Source organism: Lygodium microphyllum, chromosome 9 (assembly GCF_053477565.2).
Source record: "Lygodium microphyllum isolate KBCC chromosome 9, Lygodium_microphyllum_v1.1.10, whole genome shotgun sequence".
NCBI lineage: Eukaryota > Viridiplantae > Streptophyta > Polypodiopsida > Schizaeales > Lygodiaceae > Lygodium > Lygodium microphyllum.
This window is the reverse complement of record NC_141143.1, coordinates 106,798,920-106,824,171: the sequence shown is the minus strand read 5'-3', so window position 1 is coordinate 106,824,171 and position 25,252 is coordinate 106,798,920. Positions and strand designations below refer to the sequence as shown.

The 25,252-nt window shown below is 41.6% G+C and overlaps 1 protein-coding gene across 1 annotated transcript; it reads left to right on the top strand.

The window, feature by feature from the left end:
• The first annotated feature begins 1,730 nt into the window (after window positions 1-1,730).
• Window positions 1,731-24,461, top strand: LOC148031400 (putative E3 ubiquitin-protein ligase XBOS32). Its single transcript, XM_087684925.1, has 11 exons — window positions 1,731-1,969; window positions 2,106-2,492; window positions 2,730-2,789; window positions 2,955-3,026; window positions 3,118-3,299; window positions 3,381-3,541; window positions 5,006-5,064; window positions 15,751-15,797; window positions 15,949-16,092; window positions 17,318-17,409; window positions 23,611-24,461. The coding sequence occupies exons 2-11, from the start codon at window positions 2,316-2,318 to the stop codon at window positions 24,132-24,134; spliced, it is 1,518 nt and encodes a 505-aa protein (XP_087541051.1). The 5' UTR covers window positions 1,731-1,969; window positions 2,106-2,315; the 3' UTR covers window positions 24,135-24,461.
• Window positions 24,462-25,252: the final 791 nt, after the last annotated feature.

Below are 25,252 nucleotides of genomic sequence, written 5' to 3'. Positions count from 1 at the left end.
AACATTTCTCACTCATGACACACTGCAAAAGCATTCTTAATAGTGCTTATTTGAGATTCAGTAAAACCAGGTTTTTAATTTTGTGCTTACATAGGTCTAGTTTATCATAGGGCCCCTTGGGGTGGAGATGGTAGTTTTCTATCCAGCACGACTCTCACATCCTTTTATGTCAATAGTAAGGCAAATCAGGTGACTTTGTACTAGCTTACAAATGGTGTGAGAAGATATGTCACAATACCTTATTGACCTTTATATTAGTGTGCAAATAGAGGAATGATAAAATAGGGGTCGAGAAATATACTTGTTGATTGACATATGAATGGTTCTATAAGGTAAATGGGCTAGTTGTTGAGCACCTTAACTTCATTAGATCAATCTATGTAATCAATAGAAAATCTGTAGGTTTAACATCACTAATATGTAGAGCTATGTTGGTAAGACTGAAAAACAATGTGGGTGTTTGCGATAAAAGATTTCATTGTCAATGAAAAGGGGAAATAAATCATTTAATAAAAAATAACTCTTTTAATGCGACATGATCAAGGGCTTTTCAAAAATGTGTTGTTGCACAAATTTGAACATGCATCTTGTGCACTTCTATGCACTCCACATAGCAACTACACCACAATAATATTCCATGTCTTGAGAGTAACTAATTTTTTTAATGGCCTTTGCTAGTAGGTATTACATTATTGGAGGGCGTTCTACGATTGGCTCCTTTACCCTATGTAAAGACCCTTTTTTCCTTATGCCTTGTAGATTTAGAAGTAAGCCATCTATTTTTTGACAAGGTGATTTTCACTTTGTGAAAAAAAGAGCTAGCTCTAGGATGAAGCAAGTGTGTATTTGCAGGAGCTATGCTATGATTACAATTGGCATTATTGAGGGGTAGCTTAGCTAGTTGAGCAAGTGGATTGATTAAAGAAATGGTAGGCTTGAGTGCAATCGGGTCCACTAGCAATCAAGTTGCCTTCACCCAAAATGGGCCTCGTCATGTAGATGATGGAGGCGCGACCACCTTGGCTAATGTGGCAACCACTAATGGAGGTCATGCACGAAGGTGATAGTGACATGTTGACCACTTGGGTGGGTAAATGGACTAAACTAGAAGGGCTTGGCCCATCTCACCATTGACGACATTGGATGGTGGCGATTATGCTACATGTACAAGTCACACCCTTTCTTCTCTCCTCTCTTGCCCTTTTATTGCCATGTCAGTCTTTAGAAAAGAAAAATTTTGATAGAAGACTTCAACCTTGAAAGATGCCTCAAGGGATGTATCGAAGGTATGACACCCATACACACACCCCACACACTCAAACCACTTGGACTACAAACCCATTGGCAACACCACTCTACTTTCCTCATTTGACAAAATAGTTGAGAAGGGAAATGATGGCCATTGGCCACCACCATAGTTGGCTGATGATTGGCGCGCTAGTCACCACTGACACCGATGGTGCCAGGTAATGAGATGCAATCCAGTGAAAATCCCATTGCATCCATAACTAATTTTTCGATGATTCTCAATCTTAATGCTCATCCTTCAATGATGCTCAATCTCATCTCATCTCATCCTCCTTAAATTTTATTTGATTTGATTTGATACAAACACTAGCCTAATGGAGTTTACTAAAATAGATCAAAATAACCCACCGCTTTTTAAAAAAAAGGATTATAAAAATCGAGTAAATTCAAACACGAAAAAAAAAGGCAAGTGTTCCTCACGCCCCCGTGATCCGCCATAGCCGGCGTCTCTCTCTCTCTCTCTCTCATTCCCCGTTCTCTCTCTGCAGCTTCGAGGAACTGACCCTTCTCTCCCTCTCTCTCTGGCTTTTTTGCTCACATTGTTTACGTTGCAGGTTTTTTTAACCTTTGTTCCGCTATTCATGACACCAACTCTCTACAGGATAAAGCTGTCGCCTTTCCTCCCGCAAGGAGTCCCGTAAATGGCAGGCGAGGCCTTCCGGTAACCACAAGCACGCAGAGAGAGAGAGAGAGAGAGAGAGAGAGAGAGAGAGAGAGAGAGAGAGAGAGAGAGAGAGAGAGAGAGAGAGAGAGAGAGAGAGCGCTTCTCCAACCAATGGCTTTAACCTCGTGAGCAGGAAGAAAGACATCTAGCAGGCCAAGACTCAAGCAGCAATTAAAGATCCGTGTGATGACTGCTGTTCCTGATACATGAATTTCAGACCATTGCTGTTTCAAGCGGAAGAAGAGATCCGTGATGGCTGCTGCTCCTGGCACATGAAATTGCAGGCCTTTAAAGGGGAGCTTTAGTGGAATGCAGGTTTCTAGGTCACAAGCCAGAATAAAAAATGGGGAATTCTTTGGGATGCTCGCCTTCAGGGGAACGCCTGGTCTCAGCTGCGCGCGATGGAGATCTGCAGGAGGCCCAGGCACTCCTTGAATTCAACCCCCGCCTTGCCAAGTACTCCACCTTTGGCGTCCGCAACTCCCCCATCCACTTCGCAGCGGCGCAGGGCCACAATGAGGTAAGTTTCCTCTGTCATTCTGCATTCAGATCAACTGCTGTAATAGTTTCTGATCCTTAACATGATGCCGAAGCAATGGCATGTCTCATGAATCTGTGATTGGACGCTTGCATACGATCTTGTTGTTTGAACCTCCCGATCCTTATTTCCCTCTCTCTTTTTGGGTCATTCTGCATAAACAAAGCTTGACCGTACATGTGCCTTGAAGAATCTCATTAAATCCAGTGCCCCATACAGATTGTTTCGCTCTTGCTTGAAAGTGGAGTTGAAGTCAACGTCAGAAATTACAGTGGCCAGGTACTTCTACCCTCACTATCTTGTCAGCTCACTTGGTTACTTAGAAGTACAATTCTATGTGGGCACATCCGTGCATATGTGAGACATTAGACTCTCAGTCCACACTTTCAGAAATAAGTATATTTCAAGTAAACCGTACCAACTGTGAGATATTCTTGGCTGCAGACAGCTCTTATGCAAGCATGCAGAAATGGCCATTGGGAAGTAGTGCAAACGCTGATACTCTTCAAGGCTAATGTAAGGACAACCATAGTTATACTGTTGTCCTTCTCATCTTAGTATGCTGGGTTTAGTTATTCAGTTAACTGCACTGGGTGTGGGTTTTTAGGTCAACAGGGCAGACTACCTAAATGGGAGGACTGCGTTACATTTTGCTGCAGTTAATGGCCATGCACGGTGTGTACGTCTATTACTTGCTGATCATTTTCCCAGTACATGTTACTCTGGGAATGAATCACCACAATCATCAAATGAGGAAGGCTCTTCTGTGAAGTCTTACCTTGACAGGAAGTAAGGCCATATGAGCCTGTACTAATTCTGCAGGTGAAAAATTCAGATTATATGTGCCTTAACAAGTTTGTGTTTGTCTAGCGCTACTTCAAGAATTGTGAACCGACCAGCAGATGGTGGGATCACTGCTTTACATATGGCTGCTCTGAATGGTCATGCGGATTGTGTTTTATTGCTGCTTGACCTTACTGCAAACGTAGCTGCTGTGACAGTGCAGGATGGCACCACTATTGATTTAATAGGTATGTTGTGCCTTTCTTTGTGGTCAAAATAAAGGTATCAATTATGAATGTACCGGCCAGGGTGATAGTTATTTAGATGTGAAAGTGGCATTTTTTTTTCCAAGAAGTGCGATCTGTGGGGTTGGATTTTCTTGAACTACATGTCATTGACTTTCATGTATCTTTTCTCGGCAGTTGTAATTTCTGGTGTAACTTGTTTTTGTTCTGATTTATATTATGTGTAAATCATGGTAGTATTGAAATCAGTCAGTGTGATTTTGGAGAAATGACAATCATCCCATTTGATCACAAAGTGTACTCCTTGCATTTGGTTTAAATCTTTCTTCAGTGGTTAACAAGATAATTCAGAAGAAAGGTAGGTTCTTAAAAGCCTCTTGATTGGTTTGAAGGATGTCATTGATACGGTGTAGCTGGAGATATTATCAAATTCATTTTGCTATAAGTGTCAATGGGCATGACATGAAATTGCACAATGGTTTTTCAAATGCCATTTGAAGGAAGTGACACTGCATAGTAGTTTTCAGAACTTTTTGCTGAGGTGTTTTCCTTTGTATGATGATCTTCTGATTCTCAACACTGGTGGGCTGGAAGAGCTCAATTCATGATATGCTGATAAAGAGTTGTTTTGCCTTGCCGTCATCTTGCCACCCTTTGACACTTAATGTGACAACCCACAAGCTAAGTGATGGACCTACAATGGTATAAATTCCATGTAATGTACAATGGCATGGTGGTTGGCCCAATCATGACAATGGATAATTTGAGAAAGGTGATATGGATATCTTATGTTTGACCCAATTTGAACAAAGTTGGCTCAATACGCATTCAGTCCTGCCAGTCATTAGAAATGCAAGTCACTTTGGAGCAAATCTAACTTCATTCATCCACAAATTTGTGCTCTCTCAACGTAGGTTGGACCAAGTTTGCTCACTGTGGGTTTGGACCTGCCAATCATTAGAAATGCAAGTCATTTTGGAACAAGTCTAACTTCATTCCTCCTCTAATCTGTGCTCTCTCCCTGTGTGTGACGTGTGTTCAGTTGTGATTGATGTGTGTTCCCACCCTAGCGCTATGTCATGTGTTTCTGCTGTCATTCTGTTCAACTTGATCAATGTCGTTTAATTGTATCAAATTATTTGCCTCCCAACATGTACCAAGGTACTTTTTGGTGATAAGTGAATTCTTAAAGTATTTTTGGCTTTCTGATTCAAGGCTGAGCTCTTGTTAAAAATATAAGAAGAGAGCTTGCAATCTTTAGGATCTAAGAAACCTTCTTTTTCTTGCCAAATCAAACTTCAGTGTGACTGTGCCAGGATGCACAAACAGATATCATGAGAAAGCTGTCTTTATATATGCTAATGTTTCCCATTGCGAGGCCACTTCAATGAGTTCATTGTTGTCATGAATGCTTGACATATTATGACATTTTTGACTTATAGGGTATCTATCATGTGGTTCTTTTAGGTGCTGGCAGCACTGCTTTACATTATGCAGCTTGTGGTGGTAATGCGGCTTGTTGTCAGGTATTATTTTGATAGTTGTCCCTATGTTTTTGAAATATTTTTCATACTGCACATGTACACCTTAAGGATAATCAAAAGGTATAATAAGGTATTCTAAATGGAATGGAAATCCACCAAGGGACATACAGAGGGGAACATAAAGGTCAACCCTTTTCAAGGAGTGATATTGCTATAAGATTGTTTAGGGAAGATCTAGATATCAAAGATGTCATTGAATAGCATGATTGAGCCATCTTAAAAAATGAGTATATAATTGATATACCCTCTAGGATAAAGAAAACTTGGATAGAGTTTACTTTGCTAGGATAGGTGAGGTAATGAATGGAGAATGTCTTGTGGTGATAGATGATTGGGCTCCGATATTGGGGTAATGATCATGTATTGTGACCTTCTTTAAACCTTTTAGGCTTAAGTACATCGTACTCCATGATGCCATGAAGTGGTACAAAAAATCCTCTTGGAAAAGAGAGTGATATCACCCTTTGATCTATAGTATGTAGTGGAGTATTATATGTAATGCTTCATCGACTCTACCTTAGTTGGAAAATGCTGTCCTTTGTTTCTTTAAACCTTTTAGGCTTAACTACATCGTACTCCATGATTCCATGAAGTGGTCCAAAACCCTCTTGGAAAAGACAATGATATCACCCTTTGATCTTATAGTACATAGTGGAGTATTATATGTAATACTCCATCGACTCTACCTTAGTTGGAAAATGCTATCCTTTGTTACAATATCCTCAGATCTCCTTGTCTCCATTTACAATATTGGTGTGACGAGGTGTAGATCTAAGTTATGGTACATTCAAGATTGTGAGGTGTGTATTCATATCTATTGACGTTGCATGTATAATGGGTATATGACGCCTAGAATCTAGATTGCTTGTATAGAGGGGTGTGTGTGTGTATGGTGTCAAGAAAAGCGATGGGACTGTATGCACTTCTACCATATCAGAGAGAGAGTAGGTTTGCAGGGAGAAACATAGAGTGTATGACAAATATTGAAGGAAGAAGAAACTCAAAAGAAGAAGAAGAAGAAGATGAATGATGAACATTGAATCATGCTGAATAAATCAAGCTGATACAATGAGCAAAGCTCAAAGATGATTGCATTGTCTTGGTTGATTAGGCGGCAGCACTTGTAGGGAATCTACACAGTGAAGGGAACGAAATGTAGTTCTTTGGGCAGTAGGGTATCAAAGGTAAATGCTAAATGGTGAAGGACAGTTGTAGAGGGAGCGGAACACAGCCCTTGGATGCCATCGGAGAGGAGAGAGAAGATCACCAGCAACCACCGCACTTTGGAGTTTGAGGGACAGTAGGGTGGCCTGCCTTTGGCAGAATTGTGGCAGAAGAGAGCCTCCTGGCAGCAAAACGCAGAATATCGGGGCGGCAAATAGCCCATAAGAGCTGATGTGGATGCTGTGAAGATGCCAGGCTACAAAAATGCAAATCCTAGGGTCTTAGAAAGTTGATGCTTGTAACAATCTAGAGTTCGCAACCAACTTGAAGATGTAAACCAACTAGATGACAGCATTTGGCCAGTAAACATAGCTTGCAAAGGGAGGTATAGGGCACTAGGCATCAAATAGCTGTGAAGGATTGCCTAGGAACTGAGTTCTCCTCTTGGTTTGGGTGTAAACATCAGTGGAGAGGCTGAGAAATAGAGAGAATACGAATAGAGTGGAGTGATCTAATAGAAAGACTAAATGGATGAATGTGTGGCAATGGGTGGAATGAAGGGAGTCAATGCCCTATTTATAGGCCTAGATAGTCTAGAGTGACACCCTAGAATGTGGGTGCCCAACCCTTTTTGGGTCATAAGTGCAAAACCAAAATGAATTAATTAAAAGATATGTAGTTAATGAATGGTTTTCAACACCCCTTTTAGGCTCCAAAAAGGAGCCATAAGAGATGTGTGAGAGAGAGAAGAAGATCCACCCTGTAATCTCATTATTCCACTTGTAAGGTAACGTGTAGTGAAGAACAATAGACATGATGAGTTGATAGTACTTGAAACTCAACCTTGGGAGAGAAGCCTCAAGCTCCGTGTGTTATGTCCTTGGATATCCGAATGGATGCTAGTAGCATTGGTCACGGTGGTTATGAAGTAACTTGATGTGAATGCACTAAGGACACTTCGGGGTTAGGGCAGTTGAGTCCTATAAATAGGACTCAAGGCCCCATTGTGTACATTCATTGTGTGATTACCACTCTTGGACTTTGGGCTTGATGGCCGATGCATTTATACACTGGGATGGTGTGGGCTATTGGTATGGAACGCCAACCCTTAGGATGTGGTTATGACTCGAAGTGTTGCTGGTTCCTAGGCTCGAGGGTGAGTCTATTTGGCTCTATGGGGGGGCAAAGAGGTGAGCCCTTTGTCGAGTCCCTTTTATGGTGAGTTTGGTTTGTGTCGTATCTTGTGTGCAGGTTGGTGGATCCTAGGTGGATGTTTCATTGGTATTAGAGCATCAACTTCCAATTAGGCTTGAGACTTGATGATGTGCACAAAACCACTTTTACTCATGAAACTGTGATGGTTCTTGCTTGATAGGTACGTCTTTATCTCGTTAAGGGTGGAATGGGACATTACTGGCAAGAGAAGCGTGCATGGGGGGCATGTGTTGCAAGTGGTGGGTACGAGAGCAAGGTATGTTTTGCACGTGTTCGGGTTTTGTGTTGGGGTGATGTTAGTGTGCAAGAATTTTTCAGTTGTTCCAATAATTGGAGTGTAGGGAGTTGCCACTTCGGGGCTATGGCAAACCATCGCTATAAAGAAAAATCTCGTAGCCCAAATCAACATTAGAAAAAATTTCATTGACAACGATGTAACATTTTGTATTAATGTTAATAGGGATTTAATGTTAAACATAACATTAAATATTCGTTTTATTTTAACATTTAATGTTTATAGTAATGTTACCATTAATTTTAATATTTATGTTATTAATAATATTGATATTGACTTTTTTGTCAATGTTCTTATTAGATGTCGAAGAGAGAGAAGGACATTAATGTTGATTGAATCGATTGGGAAAAGGGAACAAGTATCTTGCGGAGAGTTGTGATGACTAGAGAGAATGAAGTCTAAAAGAAGTGATTTTTAGCTCTTTGAGCACCTCTGCTCTGTTACCATGTCAAGAAAAGTGATAGGATGCTATGCACTCATACCATATCAAAGAAACAATAGGTTTTGTGGGGAGAAACATAGTGTATGGCAAGCATTGAAGGAAGAAAAGATACAAAAACTTATAAGAAGAAGAAGTTAATGAATAATGAACATTGAATCATGTTGAATAAATCAAGTTGATACAATGGAGCAAGGCTCGGAGGTGATTGTTGTGGCTGATCGTGTGGCAACACTTGTAGGGAATTTGCAGAGTGGAGAGCAAAATGCAGTCCTCGGATGCCATCGAAGAGGAGAGAGAAGATCACTAGTGACCATCGTGCTTCGGAGTTTGAGGGACAGTAGGGTGGCCTATCTCTGGCTGAATCTTGGAGAAGAGAGCCTCCTAGCAACGAAACACAAAATAATGGGGTAGAAGATAGCTTGTAGGAGCCGATGTCGATGCTAGGTTGCCAAATGCAAATCTTGGGGGTTGAGAAAGATGGTGCTTGCTGCAATCCAGTGTTCTCTAATCAATTTGAAGGTATAAACCAGTTGGGCAGTAGCATCTGGCCAGTAAACGCAGTCTATAAAGGGAGGAACAAGCTACCAAGCATTACTCAATTGCAAAAGATCATCCACAAACTGAGTTATTCTCTTGATCGGGTGTAAACAACAATGGAGAGGTTGAGGAATAGAGAGAAGATTGACAAAATGGAGTGATCTGATAGAAAGAGTGAATGGTTGAATGCGTGGCAGTGGATGGAATGAAGGGAGTCAATCCCCTATTTATAGGTATAGATAGTCTTTGGTGAAAGAGGAGGTTGTTAGAGAGCAAGGAGAGTTTGTTGATATGATTTGCAGCCACCAGAGATCAGTCCTACAGTATATGACAGCAGTTTGGAGCCCTCCAGGAGTAGATGACATCAGCCCAAGGTCCTCCTAGTGCAGATGATAGTATACATGAGGGGATAGCAGTCTTTTTGGTTGTCCTAAGTTGTAGTTGACAACTTCCATGGCTGTTTGAGCAAGGTAGTAGTAGCTTTTTAGCGTTTTTTGCTATGAAACTTTGAAAATTCTCTCTTTGCAGCATTATCTCTCATTCTCCAGCTATCTCTCAAGTTATCACAACATTTTCTAAAAGTTTGAGCCATTAGAGGAAGGGATTTTTGTCAATCTTTATTATTAACTATAATTTATAGCAGAAATTAGGGTGGTTTGATATCCACCTCAGGATGTATGCTCAGAATTGAGGGCCTAGGACTTGAATTCTAGTAGCTGAAATTGAGGAGGTTCAAGGAGATTCAAGAGGCCAACTAGTCAATATTAGATTTGGGGCTAAATTTGTCTTTCAAGGAGCACGGTGAAGGTCAATCCCCAAGCAAACCAAGGGGCAAATTGGTTCGAAGGCTTGTTGATCATTTGTGATAGCAAGAAGCATTTGGATTAATGAAGGAGATTAAGGATCTCAATTGTACTCCATTCAATCGCAATATAAGTTAAAGCAATATCTAAAGGGGTGCCTATCTTTGTCCAACAGGTTATCCAATGTCCAAGATTAAAGTGGTCAAGTGTGCATTGCAATTTATGTGAATTTTACACTTGTTGTAATTACTTGTAAATCAGATTATCACCACTCTATCCGAGGAGGAAGGTTGGTTTCACTTAGTGTCCTAGGAGTACATCTAGGGGCCAACTTAGAGTCATGGTAGGGATATTTTTCTAGGCATATTATGCCATGACCAGCATTCATGGCATTTCCAGATTTCAATAGGCCAATTTAGGGGTCTTGTGGATATTTGCAGCCATTCCCTACTTAGCAGTTAGTCCATCGTCATTGTATCAGTATTTTTTTCAATCAGTGCAGTATTCTTCCCTCATATTGTACTGTCTCTCTCTCTCTCTCTCTCTCTCTCTCTTTGCTTCTCTCTAGGTTTGTGTCTCTCTTTCGTTGTGCACTCTCACATGGTATCATTGCCTACGTGAGAACACAGTCTTTCTTACAGAAGAGTAGGTTTTCATCTTGGAGGAGCAATTCAAATTTCCAAAACGCAGATTTTCAGCCTACATTTACTGTGTTTATAGCTCAAACAGGTGGTCCACTGTTTGTTTTCACCCCCAGGTAGCTAGGCGACAGTCTCTAAGGACCAAGTGATAGCTTTTTTGCATTTGGAGGCATCAACTTTTGCATTTTGACCAAAACGCAAATTCGCTTTTTTTGCAAGTGTTGTTTCTTGGCTATAGCTTTCTGCTGTGGGTGACAATTTTTTGTGTAGGTGACAGCTCTTGCTGGTAGGCAACATTTGTTTCTCTGTCTAATGCATCTTTTTGGGAGATTGCAGGTTGGAAGATATCTTATCATTAGTTATTTGTTGACTTAGAGGATGAGGTATCGATTCCTTCCTTTGAGAGACGGAGAGATTTTCGTGCTAGTTCTGCGAATGGAGGTCTCCTAGCCCGTTTGTATGGGATCCCTCTCCTTCTCCATGTTTTCTCCATGTTTCACAAAAGGCCCGTTTTGTTGGCCTTTATATGCCATTCATGGCACCTTCTACATACACAGGTGCTCAGACTTCCTTCTTCAAAGAGGACCGGCTTGATGGTTCCAACTATTGGCTTTGGTCGTGTAAAGTGAAGTGTATCCTTAATACCTTTGATCTTTGGGAGTTTGTTACCCACCCTATCGCCTATTTAGTGGAGGATCTCATCGTTGGATCATTGATGGATTGTGTGGCCTTGTGGGATTGGGTCAACTCTAGGGCCCGATCTTCTCTTTATGAGCTTACAGGATTTTGTCCTAGTGTATGTGCGTAGGTTGCGGAAAGTAGCGAAAGTGTGGACAAAGCTTGCTTCATTGTACCATTAGAAGACATGTGCCCATCGGATTATTCTCGAGAAGAGATTACGGATGCGTGCTGTTGTTGATTCTCCTTCCATGAAGGATCATATCAATAGGCTGGAGGACATGAGGGATGAGCTTACGCCTATTGGTAGAATGATATCTTTAGATGATATTGCTATGATTCTTTTGACTCAGTTGCTATCTCCCTAGTTTGACGTCTTGTACACTAGCCTTCTAACATTGAGGACCCGTGAGAAGCTTCTATGGGAGGAGCTTGCCCTGTTTGTTTTGGAGCATGACGAGCATGCCAAAGAGGTAGTGAGTGAATCCACCTTTACCAAAGCTTTTGTTGTAGGTTCGAGAGGGGGAAAGAAGAAAAAAGAGAAATCAAAGGCTAAAAGATTGGAGAGTTTTTCAAGCTTTGACTCCGATTTGGAGAAGCCTAAATGCCCATACTGTGGGAAGGGGATACATCTAGAGGAGAACCTCTACTCTAGCGATTACCCATGAGTCAATGTTCCTTCGTATTGTTGACTTGGAGGAGGCTTCTTTAGTGGTTGCCTCATCTTCTGAGAGGCCTTGGCTGGTTGATAGTGGAGCTTCTACTCGTATGACTCTACAAGGTGATTTGTTGCAGGATCTATGTCCTTCCAAGGGTTTAGTCTCATTGTTGGTGACATTGTATTGGTGTCTATTTGTGATATTGACACTTTGCCTTTATTTCTCAATTGAATGGCGAGCTCCCTTTCATAAGCCCTTTATATTCTAGTCTTGCGGTTTCCACTCCTCTCACTTTATGGCCTTACTAGGTTTGGTACTCGAGTTGTCTTCATCAAGCAAGTTTTTTGTATTGAGGATTCTACTACAGGGCTTGTTATTGTGACATGTTGGAAGGAGAACGGGCTTTATAAGCTCCATTTCCCTTCTCTTATGCAAGGTCCTCTGAGGTAGTTGTTTATTGTTACACCTTTCCCGCTTGTGTACCATCTTTTCCATAGGTTCTACCCATCCCCCACCCTCTTCTCAGGAGGTTCCCTCCTATCCCCCATTCCTTTCAGAGGGGGACGATCTTGGTGATGAAGCTGTGGATTTCTTGGCTCCCTAGTGTTTTAGAGGGGGCTTCCTAGGATCATTAAGAGCTTCTTTATCGGTAGTCTTTATCGCCAAACTTCATCGACATTGGCATTTCTCTTACTACCCAAGGATTCGTTTATTCTTTGGTCTTCCACCACATCCAAGATTTGAGAGGGGGTGTTAATAGTCATGTTTGCCATGCCTTGTCATCTTTTGTTAGTGAGCCTCAGTCTGAGTCAAACGAGGACTTTCAGAGGACAGGTTTGCCACACGATTTGATAGGGGAGGATACTCATTCTAGAGTGGCTATTTGGGTGCATTTCTTTTGTTTGTTGGGTTTCAGTGTGTTTTTCATGGGCAGTTTTTGCATGTCCCAGACTGTCCACACCTATCGGACATTGTCCATACCAATTGGATTTTTTGATGGCCATTTGGTATTTTTCTAGGCTTTTATTGTGCCACAACCAGCATTAAATGTTGGTTGGCCAGCATTTATGGCATTTTCAGATTTCAGTAGGCTAGTTTATGGGTTTTGTGGCTATTTATAGCCATTCCTCACTTGGCAGTTAGCAGTCCATCATCATTGTATCAGCATTCCACTTTAGTTAGCCCTCATCTTATACTTCCTCTCTCTCTCTCACACACACACATTTTGCTTCTCTCTGTGTTTGTGTTTCTCTTCTATTGTGCAGTCTCACAAGTCTCCCTCTCTCCAAGGATGTAAGATGATGTGATACAACAATTGTATGGATGGAGCGTGTCATAGGGATGTGAAATTTTGAGATGCTTTAATCTTGTTGATAACATTTGATTAAGTTATTAATCAGATGTGCAAGGTTATTTAGCACATGTGATGCATATGGCAATTATTTCATGGTAACAAGCCAAGGACTTCGAGGATGCAGTGGATGCCAAAGGCAAAAGTTGTGATAAGTTATGCTAGCTAGGCTTTGGGGGTTAGTTGGTGGTAGTTTTGACCTTATGAGAGTTATTTGGTCAATAAGTGTTGGTGGTGATACTAGAGACTAGCATTAATTAATTAATTAGTCAATAAAGGTTGCGGACAATTCCAGGTTGCAAATGACCTAGCCAATTTAATTATGGATGGGCACATTTAATTTTGGGCAGAGTCAGAAGGGTTGAAATTAAATTTCAGGATTATTTAATTCTGAAAATTAATTAAATGATTGAATAATGTTAAAAAATGGATTTAGAAGGTTGCTACTTGGCAAAAATGCACATGCAATCTGAGAAAACGTTTTTAACAGTTGGGTCTTAGCCATTCAGTCAGTTTACAGCTTGGGGGGGGAGAGAGATGGAGAGAGTTGTAGGTCCATTTTTTGATTAGAGTACATCAATTTGCTACAGAAGGCAACCATCCGGGGGTGTCAGTAGGCAAGGACAGTAAGGAGTCACCTTTTAGGGGCTGGTAATAGTATTGTTGATCAGGTGACAGCATGTTGGAGGTGTCTCATAGTGGCTGATTGCATTAAATGCAAGTTGGAGCAAGCAACAAGTAGAATTTAGGGTTTTCTTGTGAAGAAAATCAGATTTCTCTCTCATCTTGGCTTTTTCTCACCTTCTCCAACCCATTCTTAGGAGATCTCAGCATTTCTTAGCCATTTTACTAGATCTCAGCCAAATTTGGTGGACAACAGAGAGATCTCTGCTGTAAACCGTAATTTTTTGTAGAAATTAGGGTTTGACAGCCACCTTGGAACCCATGCCTATTGGTGAAGCCACTGTATACTGGATTCAGCACTTGAAATTTGTATAATTGTCAGGGACTTCAGATGCCAGCCCATTCATTGTAATTGGGGCAGCATTTGGCCAGTTGGAGGGTCCATTCGTGTAAGTCTTGGGTGACAAATCAAGGGGCAATTGGCCAGAATTAATTGCTGATTGTTGTTACAGCAAAGAGGCTTTTGGAACAACAAAGGAGATTGTAAATCTTAGCTTGTACTCATTCCATTAGCAATCAAGCTAAAGAAATACCTAAAGAGGTGCTAGTTTTGGGGCCAATAGGGTGTCCAATGTCTGAGATTATTAAGGTAATTTGTGCATTTTAAGTTATGTTCATTTGTTGATTTCTGTAATTAAGTGCTTGATTAGGAAATTACCACCCTTTCCAAGAAGGAAGGCTGGTTTCAGAGCATATATAGGCCTCAAGATGACACGACCCTAGACAATTGAACCAACCCTAAAAGGGTTGTGCAAATGCATCTAAATGGTGTCCAACTGAAGGCTAGTCAAAGTGACTAAAGCCCACAAATCATACCAACATGACATCCATATATATGATGGCAATTGGGCCTAGAGTCCAATGTGGTGATCATACTCAATGCGGCACCATCGAGCCACTAAGTCCTTTTTATAAAATTGCAAGATTGGCCTACCCATGAGCATGTTCACACCGAGCTCCTAAGTAACCCAAGGCTATGACTTAAGTTATGGGCACCCATCTTGGATGTCCAATGATGTAACAGTGGAGGCGTATCTACTGTCATCTCATGCGTGCCCTACCAAGTGCACATTTGAGCATTTTATTTCCATCTACTGCTAATTTCTTGGGGGATGTGAGTGCTAGGCTTGGAGGACGTAGGTGGGGGTATCATCTTTAAAGGAATGTCCTGATCTTGGAGAGGACCTATGTAACCACAAGTATGGCATCTAGCTTTGCTCTAATAATCTCATGGGGTACCAATAGCTTGTTGTGAATCATACATGCCAACATCATAACCAGTGGTCCTTCCATGGGCTGCTGCTCTTCATGGAAAATTCTCTACAATTTGTTGGTCATGCAGCTATCTTTTCCTCTTGTGGTAAAGTCTAGGCTTGGAGATCTTTGCTCTAATCATTTCACGGGGTACCAATAGCTTCTTGTGAATCATAGATGCCAACATCATAACCGATGGTCCTTCCATGGGCTGCTGTTCATCATGGAAATTTCTCATCAATGTGTTGGTCATGCAACTATCTTTTCCTCTTGTGGTAAAGGCTAGGCCTGGAGATCTTTGCTACATTTGTGTGATCGATGTATCAAAAAGCCAGTTTGGTGTGTGGCTCCTAAAGTTGTGCATATGCATATTCTCTCTCAAGTGCCTCTGAGTGCTTAGATCCATGTATGTCTGAGAGAGATACTAGCATACAAAAATGTGTGGACCCCTGTTCTACTGTGGTTGCAATGTTTACTGACTTGAAAGTTAGAAAGTAAACATGTACATTATCACCTCTTAGTCATGTGCCTCTCTAGGGCATGTTCTTAGCTTGAGTTAGTGTACTGTAAGGTCTGTATCGATTTCCACTGCTTCAAAGGCCTGAACTAGCCGATGTTGCTTGCCATGCTCATATGGCTATTTGTAAATGTGATTGAAATATTCGATCTTGTTTTGACAACGGCATTACTTTGGTGGATGGTGGCATGGCCATCCTGTCCTTGTAGCTCCTCGGGTTTAAGAAGATGATTCCTTTCTCATTTTCAAGGATGGATTGGTTATATTGGTTGATGATGATCATACTATTTTGCAAACTTTGTTTTGCATTTAATATGGTTGTTAGACATGGATGTACTTGCTAGTGGGTTTTAAACTCTGGTAGGGTTTTCCCAAATTGAGAGAGAGAGAGAGAGAGAGAGAGAGAGAGACATTTTTAGTTTTGGCAGATTCTTATATCAAGAGGTGCAAGTCGTAGTGCCCAAAATACTAATGGGTATGTAGCTTTTTTGAGTGCTCACTTCTCCATCTTTCTCCCCTCCCAACTGTTCCCCCTTCTCCTCCCCAAACTTCTTTTCTTTGAATGGTAATTAAGCTAATTTGCTTTTGACTTGTGTATGCTGAATTTAATTTTTTTCTATGATCAGGTGGACACCTTTACAAGTTGCACGTCTTTGGCGTAGACATTGGCTTGAATCTTTGTTAGCTCCAGATTCTCAAGTATCAATACCGGCAATACCAGTTTCCCGTTATCTAGCACTTCCGCTAATAAGTATCATAAAAATTGCAAGGTATGACCTTGTGCATGGGCCTTTCCTTTTCTGTCAATTTAATTATTTAAGAAATTCTTCAATAGGATGCTTAACTAAACTTCTTGCTCAGTGCTGACTCCAAGTTGTGCCATAGATACATTGGCATGTTCATGATCTGAACTTAAATAATGAAACACAATAGTGTTTTATTTGTATTACAATATTATGCTGCACGAATAGGCATCATCAAAATAGAACTGATGTTGCTACCCTCAGCCTTTGGTCCCTCCCATTGGTTGAACTCGGCAAAGATAAAGGATTTTTATTATGTCCAGATTGCTTGTTGCCATATGCTGTGCTTGCTGCCCCATCAGTCTGCTGTCATGTTGCTACTGTCCACGATCAGTTTCCAGCTCAATTCTGCCTTGCTTTGACTATCACTCAACACACACAAATCTACTGCGAATCATCCTGCTGTTTACCCCATTGTATATCTTTGGACTGTCCCCTTTTTGCTGCTGTTCCTGAGCTGTCCTGCTGAGTCTTTGTGCCCAGAAACCCTGTGTTTTACCATGCTATAGTGTAGTCTCAGTTCAGATGACAAGGCGTTAGACCCTCCCTCAAATTAGAGTGTAATAAGGTCAATCCGAGTGCTCCAAGTAGTCTACAATGACTTGGACCAATGCTTGGTGGCTCATGATATCTAGCCTAGCCCTGGCACGCCACCTGGCACCAACAACTAGAAACTGTGTCCTCCTCAGAGAACATCCTAAGAACTGAAACCTTAGAGAGAACCCTCAAATGCAGTGCAGATGGCTTAGAAAATAGGTGGAGCTTTTAATGGAAAGCAATCAGCTCTGAGTGGCTGATTTATGTCTCAAGTACCTCAGTCAGCTTTGCCTGGAAAAAATGATGCAATAGGAATAGGAAGCAATCAATTTCATGTAATTGCTGGTTGTTTGTCACTTTTAAGCGTATGAGGGTACCTTGCACCTGCAAAAATATTCTTGGTGTGGACTGCTTTCTCCAGCTGTGGCTTTTAAGACTTGCATGTTCAGAACAAGTGAATATCCAGTTGAATCTGTTCGGCCCGGAAAACCTTAATGATGGAACTCCCCTTGAAAAAGAGGCTAATCACTGTGATTGTGCACCTCTCCACTATTAAATCATAACCATGCTTGTTTTCTTATCGTTTTCTCTATGTAGATGAGGATATAAAATATGTTCTACAGAAAATTCCAACAGAATTATGTTTTGGTTGCAGGGAATGTGGATGGAGGAATCTGGAAACTTGTCCTGGAGGGACTGAGGCTTGTGCAGTTTGCTTAGAAAGAAAATGCACAGTTGCTGCAGAGGGTAGGCTGCTCTGTTTTCACTTTTAATATATTTTTGCTTAGTTTGGTTCTCTCTTAGAGCAAACTACCATTAACTAGTGGAATATAAGCATTTTGTCCTTTTGCCATGCCTTTCAAGTTTTTGCTCATCCACTGGCAAAATTGCACACAGAAACACAGGTAAATGCTGCACGAAAGAAGTGCGAACTGCTTAACTTGAGTTTTGTCCTAGATGGGCTTGATCTTCTGAATATAACTGTTTTGAGTCTAGTTGAATTGATATGAACTGGACTGAGGATTAGAGAAACTGTGCAATCAAGCTTAAGGGTGTCAGCTGCAAACTGAGGGGGCAGCAGTGGAAGAAGGGCAGACACTGCTCCTGACAGCAGATTGCTGGAGCAGATGAACGTAATTTCTGGAGGACAGGAGCAGCAGTGATTGAGGGTGGCAACCTGAAGGCTGAGCTGGTGGCGTCAGGAGCTGTCTTTTGGGTGTGCAATTGCAGAGCAGCAGCAGACTGAGTTGGCTGTACTACTGACTCCGGAGTTGGAGTTGAGAGCCGCCTTGAAGGCAATGGCTTGAATGGCAGCTAGCCAAGTGTGGAGCTCAATGACAATGGCTGTGAAGGTAGATTGTGGAGAGCAATGGCAGGCTTTGATACCACTGTTGGCCCAGATGTGGAGAATTGTGGGAGAGAGAGAGTCAAATGAAGCACAAGAATATACTTAGTCATACTCAATTGAATCGAAATAATGATCCACAAATCCACTTTAGATTGTTGTGATCAACCATTGGTCCCTACCTCGCAGAGTATATGCGTCTTTTCGAAGGCACTCTTTGTGCCAAGTCACCGATGTGGCCGATGTAGATCATTTTGCGTTGGTCCATGCTCACGGCAATAAGATGCCCATGATGCATGCTAAGCCCTTTCGAGTATATCAAGGCATTGATAACAAGCCCTCCCCAAGACATACATAAATTGATGTGGAGTTTTCCTCTCCCGGTTCTTTATTTGCTCAAGGCCATAAGAGGCTTGTGACGGGCACTAAGCCTTTTTGAGCCCTTAGAGGCCATTAGACCTCATGAGGCAATAAGCCCTCTTGGAGATTGCCTCAATGAGCTACAGAGGTTTCTCCTACCTATTTTCAGGCTCAATGGCTTTCATGACCCTTGGCTTTGCAATCCGCTCCATTGATGGACAGTAGCTGTTTGCCACCTTCGGCTTTGCAGTCCACTCTAGCGAGAGACAGAGGCTGCCGCCTATGGCTTCATAGGAGCTACACATTCCCACTCACTTCTATGACTCACGGATGCAAATGCCACCATGAGCATTGATGAGATCATTTGTGCCCCAAATTCCACTTTTACTCAGCATCGGAAGGCCATGTTTGGTACCTGCTCGGAGGATTGTGTTTTGCTCCTCCACAGCTGCCCCAGTTCCCATACTTCTTTTGCTCTCTTGGTAGATATTCTTTCTACTTCAAAATGCTTGGAGGCCATCCTTCATGGAGTCTTTGGATTCCCTATCTCCTTGAGAGGGGGTCATGGTCCAGTAAGACCATTCACCAGATGAGAGTATTTTGCTTCCTCTCTATTGCAGACATCCATACACCACAGTGAGAGTTGTGGCTTTCATCCTCCATCTTTGATATCAACACTCAAGATCTATGGGTTCTACCTAGGTTGGAGCCTTGGATTTTCAGTTGTGCTTTGGTGGTTATGCATTTGCATCTCGTCCAACAAGGAGACGGGGATAGTGGTTACTGTTCTTCCTCATAGGTTTCTTCTTTGGTGGAGCCTCATCTCCTTGGATTTCAAGTGCTCCTATTTCAGTCCTCTTCTCTTGGATTGTTGGTGGAATGTGTAATGTGTTTTCCTCCCATTTCAGCTACTAATGATTCTCTACGACGGCACCTTGCCACATAACTGCTCTTAATGGGGGATTCTATGGTCTTGTTTATTGCCTAACATTTTTAAAGTTAATAATAGGGTGGAGTATGACTTGCTCTCCATCTTAGAACTCTTTTTGAACCTGAGAAGGGGTGTTGAGCCACCAAAATCAAAGCTTGCATTAACATCGAATTGCCACAAATTAATGCCTAATTTTGCTCCTTTAAAAACATCCTCCAAAAGCTTTATTTATGTTAAAAGGCCTTATTTGTGCACAATAGGACATACCCAAAATCCCCTTATAAAAGGACATGTTGTGGGCATCCCAATCCCATCCCAATCCCTAATTCACATTTACCCCTTGGTGTCTAGTGGATGCTGTCCTTCTCTAGGCTGCCACCCAGTCTGCTGGCTGTTGCCTAGCTGCTGCCCAGTAGATGCGACTTGCTGCCCACCATCATTTCAGGTTTTACCCCTCTCGGAGGCTGTTGCCCTTCAGTTGTTGCAATTGCCACCTCGTCCAGTCATTGTCTACTGCGTTTTTTGTGCTGCTGCTCTTGCTGGTGCTTGATGCCCATCTTCAATATGCTGTTGCCACCTGCATTTACAGCACCTGCCACCCTCACCGTCTGATCTGTCTCTTGACCTGGATCTGTCATCTTTAGACTTGTGCATTTTGCATTTGATGGCCCTAGACATTGCTTTTTCTTCACCACTAGCTACGGAGGACTACATTTTGCTCCCTTCACTACTGTCCACATCCATCTTGTGTCTTCTTCGGCATCCCCTTGTCTATGTTTGACTCCCTTCACAATGCACATCCCTTCTACAGATGTTGCCCTACTTCATCGGCAAGAAGAGTGGAGTCATCTTGAGCCACTCCATCATTATCTACTGCTTGGCTCAACCCGTAGCCTGACCTACAGATACAGAGTGAGGCCATTGGATAGTTGTTTGATTTCATTCATCATTCTTCCATTTGGTATCTTTTTGAGTTCATTCACTACTAGTGTTTGTTGTATGCCATTGTTCCCACTGCAAACCGTACTGTTTTTGTTCAAAGCCTAGGATTCATATATCGAGACATGTAGTGCACTATCACATTTTGCCAAAATTACTTAGACTTGTATAGTGCATTGTTATAGTTTGCCGAAATTAGTCAAGTTTGTATAAAGTTGAGTAATTTTGACAAGGTGTGATACTGCACTCTCTCTTAATATAAACCCTAACCTTGGTGTGCTAGGGTACTACCCTAACAAGTAACAATGGTGGGGTAAGGTGTACATGATTGTATGGTGCAAAGTATAATTATTAGTTTTGGAGAGTGGATGGAGCAAGAATCAAGGTCTTCTTTGGACTATTTTGTTAAGATGATTTGGCATGATGATGTAGCATCATAGCGTGATGATGTGGCATCAAATTTAATTTTGATTGTTGACAAGTGAAGTGACCTTTTGATTTTTATAATTTAAAAGGATTTAACTTGTAGTTTTTAACATTAAAGTTTCATTTGATGTTTTTAAAAGTCCAGTTTGTAGATTTTACAAGGAGACTATTTAAATTGGTTGTGGTGACTAATTTTTGAGTCATATGGTTTGTTGCTCTATTGTGAAGGTGCATGTGCAATCATTTGATTGGTCTTGCTATTGTAGGGGTTGATGTTATAGTGATGGTGCTTTTGCACTAGTTGTGGTAGTTAATGGCTGCTTGCTTGTTGCTCTAAGTTGTATTAAGAGATTTGGGACTACATGTTTGGTTGGGCCGACATAGGGTGCTGGCTTTGCATGTCTATGCTCGTGTTTTGGGATTTTGTGCAAGGATCAAGGATTGCTCCCATAGGGTGCAAGTGTATATTGCCAATGTTGAAGATTGCTAAATTACAAGGTGCAACAAACAGAACTTTGCAACTACACAACAAGTTAGAGAAGAAGTGAGATTTCTTCATTTCAAAACAAGGTTATATATTGACAGCTGTGTCCATCCATACATCTCCATAGTGATGCTTATATGAGCTTAGATGGTGGTTTAGATAGATTCTAGGTGAAGAGCTTAAAGTTTTCTTGATGGTTTTTTTATAGATAAGTGGATGATGATTGTTTTGGGCGGGTCATCTTTTTACAGCCCTTGAAGGTGGCAATCGGCATGGCTGACGTATCATATCATTAACCTTCCCTAGTTGGCCAATGAATATTCTTTCTAGATTATTATTAGATTAGGGGCATCTTTGCGGGTGCCCCTTGGGACTTTACAATCAAGTGCTATCTCCATGGCCCTTGTCTTATATGCTCACAACTCGATGTAGTGTGAGTTGAGTTGCTACCAACTTAACCTCTTTATCTTTGTACTATCCAATCACATAGACGTCATTTGACATGAAAGTTGTCCAAGCTTCCGTATGGCTTCTCCTAATAGGGGCCTTACAACTTTGGGCACATGGATCGCTAGTACCTCATGGGGATAGGACATTGAGCATATCTAACAAAGACTTCCAAGATACCTGATATACTTGTGTTCTTGGAATAAAGGTAAAGAAATATTGCAAGAGACACAATGTTTTTTGGGTCAATCTGTTGGTGGTGTCCAGGTGAATATGTTTAGTCACAATTTAGCTTCATTTGTATTGTGCTTTCAAACCTTGCTCGAAGTATTGAATTTGGACGGTGTGTCTATAAACCTTTTACAAGCACCTTGTACAAGTCTAGCCACCAGTGTGTAGTCCTAGATCTCCGGCCACAGAAGTAAGCATGCAGACGACAACCACAATTTGTCAAGAACTGCACAACGTAAAAGATGAGCTCATGACTGTAGAAAAACAGCCCATGACGGTAGCAAAAACAGTCGCTGGTGGAAAAGTCGCTCCTCTTTCCTAGATCAAAGTCATGGGCTTTCCCTAGTCGGAAAAGCCAAACACAGACACACACACACGCGCGTACATGCGCATGCATGCAGACACCACCACAACAACAACATAACACAACTATTGAAATTAATTTAAAATTAAAAAGTATTTAAACCTTAAAGAAGTCACTTTCTTGATCAGGTGTAAAACTAACGACACATGAATATGTTGTGCTTTTGTGTCATCATGCCACATCATGATGATGGAACATGGACATGTTTTACAGTCAGATGAATTGTCTCAGAAACCCCTTCCAAGGATGGAACTGCTATGTTTGAATTTCATCTCCAGAAGGGACCTTGGTTTTTGATCCATCAAGTGTCCAAGGACCAAAGACGCATAACTACTCTGCTCACCATACAATCTTATACACCTAGTCTCTCTACCCCACCATTGTTACACATTAGGGTCGATTTTATCTACAGAAACACTGCAGAGCCATAACTTGCGAAATTACTCAGGGTTGTAACAGCTACATCAAGTCAGTGGGTGTGATTGGCTATGGACCAAAAGAGGAGTCAATTGTTAGACCATGAGATCGGACATAGTTGCAAAAGTTGATGCTTTGCTTTGTGATCTTAGAGCCCCTTTTGACTTGGGAGACTGCAGTGAAGGAGATAGGATTTGCAAGGCAGCCCATGGTGGAATGCTTTGCTTTTTTCAGTAATTCTTTTGATAGAATAAGATTTATTGTTTGAAACGGAAAATACAAGATTTTCAGTAGTACTTTTTGGCAAAGCCCTAATAAAAGGTGGACCAGGTCCTTGCCTTCAACCTTTGATCTTTCATTATTTAATGGAAAATAAAAGTTATTTTCCCTGGTTTATGGACTAGTCAAGGAGATAAATAGCTGAAATGAACCCTTATGTCTGCACTTGCATGGAAGATGATGGAGGTAGCTCGGCCATCACATGTCAGCATCTTCTCTCAATGCACCTAATTGAGGGATGGTGTGTCTAGCTGGCAGGTGGTCAGTGTGTTGGACCTTTTTGGGGCTGGAGGAACAGACCACATCCAAGAGTACCTGCGGCAGAGAAGTGACTTAGGTCTGGTCTACTCCTGGCTCTGCTGGAGTAGTCTTGTTCCCCAAGTGGAAATCACAGGTGGCCGGTCAACAAGTTGCCGAAGTTTGGACAAACTGTGTAGATTCAGGGAGATTTTGTTCAAATGTGTGTGGCTGTGTCCATATGTAAAAGACATTTGAATGTCAAAATCTGAACATGTGTATCTAATTAAAGTGCTAAAATTCTTGTTTTTGAATACGAAGCAGTTCTTTAATGTGCTGAATGTGTTTGAACTTTAGGAATATCACAGATTTGTGAGTGTACCAGAATCATCAAGTTCATTTAGCATATATGTCATCTTTTTGTGTACCTGCTGAATGTTTTTACAGTGAATGTGCAGTGACTGAAAAAAATTAATTGTGAAATGCAGGTTGTGCTCATGAACTTTGTACCAAATGTGCTTTATACCTGTGCTCCACAAGCAGTGCTTCAACCACCACCACCGGGCCTCCTGGATCTATTCCTTGTCCGCTATGTCGGCATTGCATCACCTCGTTTGTGAAGCTCCCTGCTACACCAGTTATAAAAGAGCTAATGAAGCCTAACTTGTCTTTATCTCTATGCACTGTGTGCTCAGCACAAGTGGCTGAACCTATGACATTGTCTGGGCCAATCTCAAAGATGGAATATGGAGGCGGCAATGCTTCTTCTCCCGAGTCATCATCATCAAGTGCAGTCAGTTGCTCGGGTTTTCCTGCCATCAGCCTTCACTTCACATGCCATGGAGATCCGGATGAGGAAACCCCACCCCTTACAAGGTGTTACTCAGTAAAATCCTCGGAGCAAAGAAGGGACAACTTCTCATCGTGGTCCACACCTCGCCACTCCTTGTCTTCTCGAACACAGCTGGAGAACAGATGGTGTTTTCAAAACTTGTTGCCAGCAGTCACTTGAGGAGAAGTTCCACTCCAGCTATCGGGGAGCACACAAAATTCTGAACATACACCCATTTGTAATGTAAAATTTCACATTCTTTACTCCAAAGGTTCAGGTAATGCTGCAGTTGTACAGCTACTGACGAGTTTAGATGTGTGGGATTGCTATACATGTAATTGGTCTAATGATTGCTTTTATCACTCTGTAAGCTAGGGACTAAGATGCACATCAGTGTGTATAATCAAGATGACTTTCTTGATCTCCTTTGCCAGATATATATCTGCATTTTTTAAGTCTCAGAAAATACTGATTTGAACGAAAATATTTATCATGCATCAATTTATATTTTCCAATGTTTGGAAGGAAAAATACTGGTTTCACCATTATGAGTGAGTTATTAAAGGAGCATTTGCATGCGTATGGGATAAAACGCTTTAAAGACACACTCATGCCTCTGCTGATTCTAATTGCTTTGCATACACACTTGTGGTCTGACACACCAACTTGCCAGTACACACTCGTGGAATAGCAAGGCATTGTAAAGCAGATGTGAAACCTTTCTTGTTACAGGTCAAGTTACACAATGAATGAACCCAGCTTTGTGAAACAGAAGGCGTCTGGTCTCAAAGCCTCTCTTGGAGTCACCCTTCCTGATGAGCGAAAGGGCAGGGCATGCTCGTCCCTCCTCATCAAACCAAATCTTTGACTGTTAGTGTTATTACTAGAGCAAAAGAGCAGGGCATGTCGTTCTAATGCACTCCTTTGGATGCTAATGTTATCACCAAAAGTAAGCGTGATCCTAAGTATGCTTGTGGCATGTGGTTTGATTATCATCAGAAGAAAGATGGAGGAAGATGGCAAACATGAAGGCTCCCTACACATCTTAATCTAAGGATCTATAAAATTGATAAATGCATCGATGCAATTACTGACAACCGCTAAACGGATTCATGATGCAGAGGTCAAAATAAACGTTATAGAGAAGATCAAGCAGCAGATCCACACAGCAACATCTTTATACGAGATATGTGGAAGCGACTTGCAGTGCAAGCCAACCTTTCTGCAATCGCTTTTGTTCATTATAATGAAACGTGGTGCACTAATCCCCTCCATTCGTAAGCGACTCGCAATCTTCT